The 13,099-nt window shown below is 35.8% G+C and overlaps 1 protein-coding gene across 11 annotated transcripts in view; it reads left to right on the top strand.

Moving 5' to 3' along the window:
* LOC133526348 (dual 3',5'-cyclic-AMP and -GMP phosphodiesterase 11-like) overlaps positions 1-13,099 on the top strand; it is a 188,514-nt gene that overhangs the window by 141,088 nt on the left and 34,327 nt on the right. For all 11 annotated transcript variants that reach the window (XM_061862920.1, XM_061862917.1, XM_061862923.1 and 8 more), the window contains exons 8-9: positions 10,187-10,294; positions 12,788-12,925. In XM_061862920.1, coding sequence (XP_061718904.1) covers positions 10,187-10,294; positions 12,788-12,925 — 246 coding nt within the window. The remainder of the gene's footprint in view (positions 1-10,186; positions 10,295-12,787; positions 12,926-13,099) is intronic.

Below are 13,099 nucleotides of genomic sequence, written 5' to 3'. Positions count from 1 at the left end.
ATGAAACATGTTTGACATAAATAGCCAAGTACTACTATACTACTACCACCGGTTTGACACTGATAAATTCGCTAACGCCTGCGTAACTTACTTTCTATTTATTTATTTAACACAGTGCAAGCTTACAGTACTACACCAGTTCGTTTACACACAATAAAAAAAGATGTCAGGAAAATAAAAAATAAAAACATGCAAACAGATAAAATGTCCAAAAAGATGAAGAAGAAAACGAGCAAAAGGCCGCTGCAACTGGCATGGCCGGCGGCGTGGGGCGTGGTGTTACTGCCCCGTCCACAGCCTGGGGTATCTTAGGAACTATCAATCCCAACTTCTCCAACACATCTGGACTGTCGATTTAATGTTGAACGTTATGTTGGTAGGAACTCGAGTCATTTGAGTGAGTCTGAATTTGAACAACTCGACTCGTTTTTACGAAACTCGGCGCTTAAATACTTCCGAGTCTTAAGTCCCGAGGCGAGTCATTTATTAAGTCTTTTTTAAAAGAACTCAAAAGGACTCGAGTCTCGGAATAAAGACTCCGTCAACAATTTCATAGACTTAACCTTAATAAAAGTAAAGAAATTATTCGTTATTATACAATTTGTGTGCCTAATCCACGAATATTACTTAAAGACAAAGTATTTCGAAATTTTGCAAACAAAAAAATTGAGAGCTCTCTGAAAAGGACTCAAGTCCCTACAAAAGACTCGAGTCTCTAAGAAGTTGAAAAGAACTCTAGACTTAATATGTGAGTCTGAAAAACTGAGTCGAGTTTCAAAGCAGAGGACTGAAAGGACTCGAGTCTTAATCAACACTAGGTGAGCGACCGAGAGATAGTGAACTAAGCGTAAGAAATCTACTTCTACACATGTCCCTCGCACTGAATTTGACAGTTTGACACTGCTAAGGCAGTCGTGTTAAGTACTATTAATACTTATGTTTTACCTTACGTAAAGAAAATAATTTTCTGTTTTACTTTTCAAACACTCTTTTTCGTGGCGTGAAATGACATTGTTTTATTCATATTAGCTAATGGACCTCTTAAAATATGATAAATACACAGATTGATGTTATTTTTAATGTTGTACTTTTTTTACAAAAACGAAGTATACTCTGGCACATCCAGTTTGTTAGTAGAAAAAGGCAGCAAATTTAATAGATGTAGGCGCGTAGGGTTGATCTCCCATAGAAAATTTGAAGTTCGTGCCATTTTGACTGGGTGTGCTAGAGTATAAAAGTGTAGTGAAAGCGTTTTGTGAACCCTTTTGCGCAAACCAATTAACCTTTTGAACGCCAAGTACACCTAAAGTCGTCGTTACTAGTCGTGCTCACAGCGCCTAGAACAACTATAGGTGTTATGGCGGACGCCGTCAAAGTAACCTTCACACTTTCGAGTGAGGTTTACATTAGCTCGCTTGCTCCCGGGAGCTTGGCGTTTGAGTGATGTTTGTGTTAAGTAAGTAGGTATGTACAGAGAACTATTTATGGCGTCGACCCTTTATAATTACTTTATTTCATTGATGTTAATTATGTAGGTTTATACTGCGTCGTAAACACATATTATAAATTTTATTAAACATGCAACTTTTATATGCACTCAAAAAATATTTGTCTACATTTAACGAGAGCGGTTTAATTATGAGCTTGTAAAATTAATGATGCTTTTTATATTCAGTCATAAAAAAATAAGGAGACTAAAAGTTTAAATGTCGTAAAGCGGGCTGTTAACACAAGAATTTATTAAGCAATTTATATTTATAATAAAACTTGGGGTATTTTTTGCGGCATTGGCGTTTAACCCTTTATACGAGACGAAACTTTAACCCTTTAAACGCCAACAGCAGCTAAAGTCGTCGCATCGTTCATCGTACAGTAAAACTTATGACGTACGTTCTCAATGCTTGAAAAGCATTGTATATAATTGACTCGCTTACGTCTATATCTTAGTTTAATACTTTGTTGCTTACTAAGTTCTGTTTTTGTAATAATCTCTTTATCTTACTGAAACATACAAATGAAATGAAAAGCAATAACTATATATTAAAACTGTACTTTCTTACCACTGGCTACTAATACTCATCGAGCCAATTCTAAAAACTCCAATCACTTTGGGCGCAAAATTAGGTTGCGTTGTTTCATCGCAGAGTTCCTATGGCCACCTCCCGTCTCCATCATCAGATCAGCTCGATGGTACCATAATATGGCATTGTCACCCGTCTTAAGGGTATTTATATTATCGGGAAGTAGGTGAAATTACAGGGCAAGTTAAATAAAAGCTTGTAAGAAAGTATGTATGAAGTAATCTCATAACTAACTCACCGCCGCTCACGGTAAATATTTGTATGCCGCTTAATATGAGGCAAGAGCAATTATAGCCAAATGTGGAGCACTTAATTATATTGTACTAGTTTCTACCTGCGACTTTGTCTGCGAGGATTGATGATGATGATGATGGATAAAAACTACCCTATGTCTTTTCTTGGGGCCTAAACTATCTCCATACCAAATTTAGTCCTAATCGATTCAGTGGTTGAAGCGTGATGAGGTAACAAAAAGACACACTTTCGCATTTATAATATTAGTATGGTTGTATGGATATGGATGTAACACCTGTTTGTAACACTACCTGCTTTTCGACAAATTCATAAATTGAATTAGTGTATATATAATATTTTTGGATATGTGATAAATGGTGGTTAAAAGGTTAACCTTACAAAATATACCCTAATAAGTATTACAAAGTTCATAATAAAGAAAAACGAATGGTCCTACTCACAGTTCACAACGTGTGAAATGAATCGAAACAACGAATTGACATGTGATATACGGGTGTGCATGTATTGGTAACGCCATTATTTAAAATCATAAATTCATAAGATTTCTGTAAGAAACCATTGCGAGTCGAGGTCGAGATTCTTCTAAACGAGATCGCATAAATAATTCGAATGCGCAGCTGGATATATGGTTCTCTTAAAAACGCTATCCCTTCAGAAGTCGTTCCAAAAGCTTGACGAGCCAAGTTGAAAGATATAGAACCATCATAAGTACGCTTTCCTATTGCCATAGATTAACATTACACTGGTTCGTTTGAAAACTCTAGTTGCTATTCTACTCGTAGTGGTCAGAACATCGGCCTGGTGATAAATGTCGATGCCAGTTGCGACGGACGGAGATTTTAGGCGATGTTCAAACATTGAGCAGCAAAGATAGTTTCATCGATGCAATGCTAAAGTCGTCCTCATGTCAAGGGAATAAGGATTGTGTCGATTCATTTTTAACTAGAAACTTCTTGGCTGAACATCGAGACATACATTTTGAGTTTTGCCACGCGTGACCTCCTCGATTGCATTAAACCTACCCCAAAGACGATAACCGTCTGTTTGCATTTCTCACATGCCTCCAGGTATTTTAGCATTGACGATCTTCGATTTTCTATGTTCGCTGTTGCTTTCATTGGTTAAACTGATGCTTTTCTAATCTCACATTTAACCAAGTGTTAGGAGAAACAATTCTTTAAGAACAACTGCTAACTATCGTTCTGCGTAAATACTTGAGTATTTGAGTATTTGATGCTGACTGTGTAATAGGTTGACTTGTCCATTTTTATCGTTATTACTCGTAAAAATCATTGCTAACGTTTGCTTCATAAAAGAAGCGACACATTACCTTCCCTTACTCCAATAGCGATTATGTCATTACATATTTTGTATTTAATTCCCAAAAGTTAAATTAAGGCTTGTTTCATTAAACATTATGGCTTGACCACCATAAACTTCATAATTTCATAGGAATCTTGGCTTGTACAACACAGACACACTTACTCGTACTAAGACAGATTGTACGAAAGGTGTCCTATCGAACTTTTTTGTTACTTTAGCTCATAAGCTCGACAGCCTTGTCTAACATTTTTAAAGCGGAGCCGAAGAACGAAATTTAACCCCTATAATTTGTCTACATCGAGTCTATGTCAGAGCGATATAATAATAATGTAGCGTAAGGGCCGTCCTTTTATCCCCGTTCACCCGCCATTGCCAAGGTCAAAAATTCTCTAAGATCAATTCATCACGCTTAATTCCTTGCCATCCCGTCCCGACATTAAAGACAAGTAAATAGTAAAGACTGTTTATTTGCATTGAAAGTCGCGTGCCTTACTTAAATTGCAATGTCCAATATTCCAAGTTTCCAAAGCTGCAATATTTTTACATGGAAAAAAGTTGAAAATTTCACAAAAATTAACTTGACAATGTTTTCTAAACGCAAAAAAGCCTATATTTTAAAGTGAGAGGCTCATAATGCGCCCGCTAAATGGCGTTTCAGTTTACCTTAAACAGACAGTTTTTGAGATTAAAATTCTGTCTTCATATACTGTCTCCGCCGCCATCTTAGCCGTGACGTCACCGCTGGCACGCCTCCAGCCCTGCGGCCTTGCCACCAGTTCATGCGTTCTCGCATATCCATACTTTATAAAAACAATTTGCATACAAATGCTGAATGATCGCACTAGACAGATAGTGAATCTACTCTGCAAACCTGCGCGATTTTTAACCTTACGGCACTGTAATATGATAGAAATTCTTAGACGGAGCGTAATGTTTCGTTCTGTTTATGCTCTTATTTGAATTTCTTCGTGGTAGAACATTGGAAAATTGCTACTGCATTTGATAAAATTGATAGTATAGGCAGTACACGTTGGAATGTTTCATGCTATTGTGAGTATTGTGTTGTTTCGAGACACAAACATGAATAAGATAAGTAAAAGTTATAACACCCAAGTGGTAAACCGTTAGAGTTATGCACCATGTGTTCTACATGATATCCTTATATACAGACATGATCTGATTAATTTTAATGTTGGTTTAAAACACAATGTCGATCATATGAAAGCATTGGAAACTCAAGTATTCTTACAGTAAAATCGGCAATTACTCGTAAGTCAGTGTCAGGTCTGAACTTAGCATTGCTAGCGTTAATTTGTATTCCTGTATTGTATGAGTATGTAATATCTTTTTTAAAGGTAGGTAGAATTTCTATAAATATCGGATCGGAGTAGGTACTATGTCTATGTACTAATAAGTAAAGTACACTCAGCATCAAAAGTAGCGGATCAAATAACTTTTCATAAGTATCTGTTTCATTCTGTAACAGCTTAACAAAAAGTGATGTCTTTAATATAATAATAATAACTCCACAGCCGATTCGGCCACGGCGACTGCTATCAACTCCGTTGCTGTCTCTGGTGTGCTCGCAAGTGACTGATGTAGCCGATCTTTAATATAGAACAACTAAGACTGTAAAAGATATACTTCTGAGCGTGAATTTTAGAAATTTATCTATATTTGGAAAAGTTATCCGAAATATCAGATACTTTTGGCGCGTTGTTTCATCCGCTACTTTTGATGCTGACTTATTGTGGAACTCCGTTTGGCCTACAAGTACCGAAAACGTATGCGAAAAGCGAATGACATGTCGATTAAGGTCAGAAGGATATATTACTGAAGCAAAAAGGAAGTCAAAGAACGATGTTTTCGGAGTTCGACCTTTTTACTAAAGATGTCATATTTGAATCTCAATATTGTATCTATTCAAGTTGGACTTGTATATTCAGAATAGCCAGTGACGCGGTGGGTAGGTATTTGCCATTTGATATATTTTGTTCGAATAAAAACGTATTTTTATATGTATTTATTTTGGGATAGAATATGGTGGTGTTAGGTACACCTACAAGTTGCAAGTTCATTTAATTTAATACAGACTAGTATAAAAATACATATAAATCATCTTTATTTCAAATTATACTTTTCTATTAATATACTTTTGGAGGATTTAACAACTGGAGATGCCTTGTCCGTAATTTTCTGAACAAAACAGTCTGCCGATTTTTGCGGGGGAGGGGCATGTCGAATGTAGGGCTATTTGGACATAACGTAAATAGCCATATCAGATAAACGTCAGAATATACGATACATATGACCATTGGCTGAGGTTTTCGACAGAGGGGTAAGCTCTTAAAGGCCAATTCAGTTGTTAAATCCTCCAAGAATATACTAGATTGTTAAAATACTTTCACATTTATAATATTTGTAGAATTTAGGTTAGGTAATATAAATTCATAAGATTTTCCTTCACACTATCACATGAGTGCGTTATATTTATTCAACTCATCTATCGTGTAGATAATCTTTACTAACAACATTCAGACGTTGTTACTATGTTGTTCATCGTTTCTCCCTGTATAACGAAAATTCTTTTATCATAACGTTACACTTCCATATTCATACTTATTATTCTAATAAAATTATCTAGACCCTAAGTTAGATTACCTTGACAAAGGAAATCTCCATACTGATTATGATGATAATATCTGCGAAGGTTCTACATACAAGTTTCCGTATTTATTCAGATTATACTCTTTTATTTACTCGCTTATGCAAATTTTAAGGAAGCTCGTCTCATCATATTACTTTAATCTGCATTTTACAAAGTCTGAACAATGCCGTTGTATTGTTATTAAATATACACATTGTATTAACATAACTAGAGATGGGCCGAATATGGAGTTTGCCGAATACGAATATTCGGCTGAATGTTCGATTCGGTACTTATCGAACCGAAAATTCGGCCGAATTATTCGGTTCATCTGTTTCCTTCTAATAAACCATCTGAATACGCTTCGTTACATTAGCAGCTAAAAATGAATCGCGTCCGAAGGCAAGGGACAGGCAAACAATTTTTCAACACTCCAAATAAACAAATCATAATTAGCAATCAAAGAATAATTACCGAATATGCGTCCCATCTCTAATTATAACAATGAGATATTGTCAAAAAAAAATGTATAACCTTTTCAATTTTATTTTTTTATGTGCGTATAAACGCTTCAAATACATTTTTCTAGACATAATTTCTAAACCAATGAGGTCTCACACGTATTGTTAGGAACAGTATTCCTACATATTTTTTACCATTTTTAACTTGGCTATTCTCACACCGCTCAGCTACCTCGCACATCTCTGAAACGCAGCCTTACGATATAAATTAAAGATAAAGATAGCAATAACATTAATTATAACTGCGACTGATATAAAAAGCATAAAGCTTCCTCAACGATATGCCTCGTGATTTATTTGACAGTAGCCGACGAATACCCGCTTTAACGTCGGATTAAGCAGAGCTGAGCCGTGTCCCGGTACTGACAAAAATACCGCGACGACCAAATGTTATGATTCGAGGGGAGAACGGCCTCATTGGGCTAAGAAAACTGACGTAAGTTTAGCACTTACGATTGCCAATGAAATTGCCGTTGCCAAAAAAACAAAGTCAGACCTAACTCAACGATATAAGGTTGAATTCACGCTAGTAATGTCAACATTAAGTGCAATCATAATGTTGTTATATTTTATGGTGTGAAAATTGATGTAGAGAAGAGAGCAATAACGTAAATGAGGCAGTGATTTGACTAAACAACTAAATAATGTTTTTCGCAGTATGCTCTTAGTGGAGGGTTTTGTGATTTTGTCACTTTATTTTCTGGGGTTTACTTTAAATTTGCAATCTTGTCTTGATTACATTTTCCTTTATGCTGGCGCTTTGATATTCCTCAACAAGTGAGCTTCGACGTCGCGTGATTGTTTCGTTGTCGTCATAAGTAGATTACTTTAATTTTCTGGATTATATTCATTATACACTTTACAAGGGCATTCACTGACGTCATGGTTTATAGTTAGTGTAATTTAGACTCTAATAAGATGCGTGATTTTGTTGGTGGCGTATATTATTTGATATTATATGTACATACTACGTCGTTATACATTAATAGTACTGATAGTGGTATACATTATCTGTTATATGATGGATTAAAATACCTAAATATTCCTCAAATGGCTTATACTTACTTGTATATTAATAACTTTTAACGTAATTTTGCAAACCAGTATAGATGTAGTTATCTAGTTTAATACTAAAATATGTCAATTCATTTAAAGTTTCTTCAGGAGAAACTTCTCCGAATGAAACGCTTTACTTTTACGATACTTCGAAAGATCAAGTCGTAAAATGAACCACGGAATCGGAACACATTTCATTCCGATTCCTGGTTTTGGTTTCTACAAACCCGCTAAGTTTCATTGGAAAATTTTACTCTCCGCTGGAAGAAAATAAAATTCCTCCCGGAGCGAAGTTACTGTTGTCGAATCGGATTTCATGCAGTGGTTTACGGCTATTGAGCGCGAAGAGAAAATAGTTTTTTCGAGTTAAGTGTCCTTTTCAGAGAGCTAAAGTTTCTAATGTAATAAAGTTAGTGATCCCTCCAAGCGAAATTTGTTTCCATGATGTTTATATTGGAAAAATACGAATTATAGACAAATTGAGTGTCGCCATTGTATTTAATCGAAGATTTAAAGATTTCCCTGTTAACGCTTTTGATGTATCTATTTGATATCAACATTAATCAAGACTGGCCATAAATCGAACACATTTATTTTGTTTTATTAATCTACATTTTTTCATTGTATAGTACATGTTGTGCTTCAATAATGGATTCGCTCATATCGCATGTTCATTCACAATGTTCAATTCACTAACTTATATAATTTTCTACGACAATGCACTTGAAACTTATTTTCTCAATTGAGATTGGCTCCGTATCAGCGGCATGGGTTCAGTCAACGATTTAAACCCAATCTGGCCAGTTGACAGGCGTGTATAATGGACGGTGGCTCTTATGTTCCTAGTGTATTGGATTACCAACAGTACGCCAATTGTAAAAAAGAGAAAAAATTCTGACGAGATTAACGTTGTCGGTGTACTTGAATTTTGATGAAATACCGCGTTGATTTTTGCTAAGCGATTAACGTCGGTAATAATCTGTGTTATCATGGCCAGTACACCTACATCCCACTGCCGGTCATATTCCTCTCAAGTTTCACTTCAATCAGTTTTGAGTTCTGGTCACCACGCATGCCGTAGCAGACTCGAACGGCTTACCGTTCAGCTACCTACCAGTGTTTTTCAATCAACAATCTGTGTACTGTCGTTGATTGGTTTCGTTTTGGCTTTCGGCCATATGCCTGAATGCGGTTGCCGCAGAAACGTCCTCTTTCACAGTTTACTGTATCGTGTCATGCAGAGTGTTACGACGTAAAGTTAACATTTATTTTTCATATGTTCGTTGATAGAGCTTTAAAAATTTGTCACTATTAGCGAAATCAATATTTAGCTGACTTAGATGTTAAATTTTATTTATCTAACCTCTTTAAGTATACATGGTGATGGTGATGATAGTAAAAAAAAAGCTTGAATAGTTCTAATGACATGCACGATAGTATTATTACTATTAGTTAACTTTTTCCTTAAAGATTTTCAGGAGAACTTCGTATGTTCTAAATTAAATATTTCTCACTTGGAAATAGAAACACTCAGAATACTTGGAATAGTTCGCATGGAGTAGGCTTGCGGTCTGCGGTCGCCACTGACAGGGTCCGATTGCACTACGGCCTCTTACTATTCTTGACTCGCTATCTAAAAGGGATTATATTCCACCATAGGACTACGGTCTTTAAATCCTTGTTAAGCTGTCAGTACTCTAGTATTACGTAATTTTGCAAATACTGCTGTTAACGAGAGATAGTTCGTCGGTTGTGTGCGCTATGATTATTAACTTTGATAACACGTCGGCCCAGGGTGTTAATTAGAATTGGCTTGAACTATCAACGCTCAACACCAATATTATAAGAAACTAAATTTACACATTGCGTAAGAAAATCCATTTAGGTCTCTGTTTAAGGATATATTTAATTTAAGATTCCATTAAGCGTAAGAAAAGAAATCATGTGGCTATACTCATCTCTCAATATTGTAAAGAAACATTTTGCTTTCTGAAAGCTATGTAACTGCAACTACCAAAACTGTACCAAAAGATGTAAGACCAGGAAAAACCAGAAGTTACAAGATACTGCCATTCGCAAAATTGCATGCCGACTGAAATAATAATATGTCCATGCAATTTTGCTCTAGAGCTCACTGTAAAATGTTTTACTTACTTTACGTCTAAATACATACCGTTCGTTATGACTAAGTTGACCTTTAGCACCTAGCTCCTCGTCTTGTACTACAGTCTGAAGCAATTAGTAAAATTGTATGTGTTATTATACTACATTTTCTTATATTAACAAATTGTATATTGTTACAGGATGAACGGTTTAACCACGACATCGACCAGCAAACAGGGTACAAGACGAGATCGTTACTATGCATGCCTATCAAGGACATCAATGGAGAAGTTATTGGGGTTGCTCAGGTTGGTACGCCAGGGCTAAAATATTAACTAACATAGATACATAAGAGCTCATCCATATCGTAATATTTTATTCCCTTGCCTAATGCCTAATCTTTGTATGCAGGGACACTACCTACCAGCAAAATAAATTTCGCATTTGGTTGTGTTAATAAGTGCGAGTAAATTAAGTTTGATAAACATATTGCTATGATGTGATCACAAAACAAACGGGACGAAAAAATGAGGCCGGTAAAAGATGAAATTAAAAAAGTTTCCCACGCCCTTATCGTAATAAGATTAAATATTCCAAAGTTATTTGCAAATGCCTCTTGAAAATGTTAGCAGAAGTGGGAATTATTTCGCAGCTTCAGCCTGTTGCCGATGGCCGTAGGGGAATTGAAATCTTACATCAAGCGTAAATAACTGACGTAATCCCGACCGATTGATTCTCGGGCCTTGACAATTTTAAGGAGTAATTTGCGTGAAGACCTACCTCAATCAGATTGCCGATTTTTTTTTTCTTTAGCAGTTCTTTGTTCCTAATATTTTTTATACCTTTTTCCTTTCTTCTTCATGTTTACGTCGAAGTAAATTATTTTATGTATTTTTCTTCCGAACCGTTAGCGAAGGTCTCCGTTGTAACTCGGGCATTGCGCTTTCGTATCTCCGGGTGTTCTCCTCTACAGGTTGCAATTCTTAACCGATTCTCGTGAAATTTTATGATTAACCTTTCGAGACCCTTGGGCTCCCTGGGTAGCCAGCTGACGCAGAATGTCGCTATATTTGTGCGGGTCTCGAAAGGTTAAATAGAATTTTTTGTGGATCCAGTTTGTTTTTTTTTTCAAAATGCGGAAATTGGCATAAAGCACTTAAGCACCAATAGCGTCTGCCGTGAGTTCACTGTGATTAATTCAACGAACTAAGTATTTTTCACTTTTAGATTTTCTTAGCTTCACGAGGTCACAGCTTACAGAGCCACTATACTGTAGCGGTTCCTAACCTGGGGGTAATTACCCCGTGGGGGTAAAGCTGGTATTTCACGGAGGTAATAAGCTTAATTAAAGATATCAAAGATTAGACCTATAAGAAAGACTATTGATGATTATTGGGAGAAGGGGTAAAATCAGGATCCCTAGTTAGTCTTAGGGGTGACAGGACTGAAAAGGTTAGGAACCACTGCACTATAGTTTATTAAGGTTCACCAACAGACAACAGTGGCAACAACAACAGACTAATACACTTGCGTATATTTTAATTATGCATACGCCACAAATTTTCTCTCCAAAATACGTCAAAAATTCTAAACATTTTATTATGATAAGAACAGATGGTCATTTATTATAACCTGCAATAAAAGGTTTAGGTTAGGTATTTATTGTATTGATATTTAATCATATCATGAATAACACAAAAACTAGGATTTATTCAGATTTAGGTACAGTATTCATTGAAGACGTTTATACGTGATTCCTGGTCTAAACTAGCGTCCAGGTGCCTCGCTTACTGTGAGAGTATGAATGAGTGAAGAGTTGAAGAATAATTTCTACACTGTTACTTATGTATAAGTGTTACTTATGTTAATTAATATTCATAAATTGCAAGTGTAATTGGTGTAAACCGTTCTTGTAAATACTATAAATAAATAACTTCTGGAATAAATAATTTGTCCCAACAGCAGAGTTATTCTAATATTCACTCACTGAGTAAAAAATGTATTCACAGAGAGAAAGGTTAATTAGAAAAGTTGGACCAGGCCGAAAGTCTGTGTGATAAATGTTAAATTTTGTTCATTCATTTTGGCAATGTTGAGTGACTTGTATTCTCCATAAACTCAATACTTATAAGACGGTATAGTATTTTTATATATAGCTTATATAAGCTTACATTGCCAAAATGAATGTATATCACTACAATTTATGCGTTTTAAGGTTTAATTGTATGGAATTGACAGTGAATTATATTGAGATGACAACTGTCACTGTACCTAAGTTATGCGAAAAATACTATAGTACACACATTTAACGTATAATTAAAACGTTGTAGTATATGGTAGAATAATACCTAATATATATAATTCTCAATCTATTTCAATTTATACCATTATATTGTGCATCCATGTTGCCTTATTTTGCACTATTACGCGTTGTATGATTTTCTTAAAGCCCAGTAAGTTCATGTTCTTCTCTCACGCAGCGTAAGCGAGAGCAAGATGGAAGTGCGTGCCCGGGAACTCGGCTTTCATGTCCTTCGAACATATTTCATATTTTTATTTTTTGTGCATAATTTGTTATAAATGTGCAAAGTGTATTTTAGACCTATTTTCGTGATTTTTATCTGTCGAGCGAAAGTCAAAAACTTGGGATTCGAATCAATACAGTCCCTCGAGAAAGCCTCAAGATTGTTAATTAAATTAATGGCAGCCGTATTGTAATCTAAAACAGCTCTACGACTTTTTAAAAACTCCGTTTGACTCAACCTACTGCCCCTTAAATAAATGATATTCCTTTCCTCCAGGTGATTAACAAACAGAACGACGGCCCGTTCACAGCGAACGACGAGAAAGTGTTCGCGTCGTACCTCCAATTCTGCGGCATCGGGCTGCGGAACGCGCAGCTGTACGAGCGCTCGCAGCTGGAGGTGAAGCGCAACCAGGTAAAGATAAAGATAAAGATATATTTATTTGCAAAATGTAGTGGTAAACATAGTTGGTCTGTAAGTAATTTTAAGTGCGTACATTTTACTTAATGAAGCATGCAAACTTTCCTTATTAACTAGGTACTATAACAGGTAAAGTTCCCCCTACGAGTACTCTATTGTACCAAGCAG

This window comes from Cydia pomonella, chromosome 16, assembly GCF_033807575.1.
Source record: "Cydia pomonella isolate Wapato2018A chromosome 16, ilCydPomo1, whole genome shotgun sequence".
Classification (NCBI taxonomy): Eukaryota; Metazoa; Arthropoda; class Insecta; order Lepidoptera; family Tortricidae; genus Cydia; species Cydia pomonella.
This window is presented reverse-complemented; position numbering and strand designations above follow the sequence as displayed.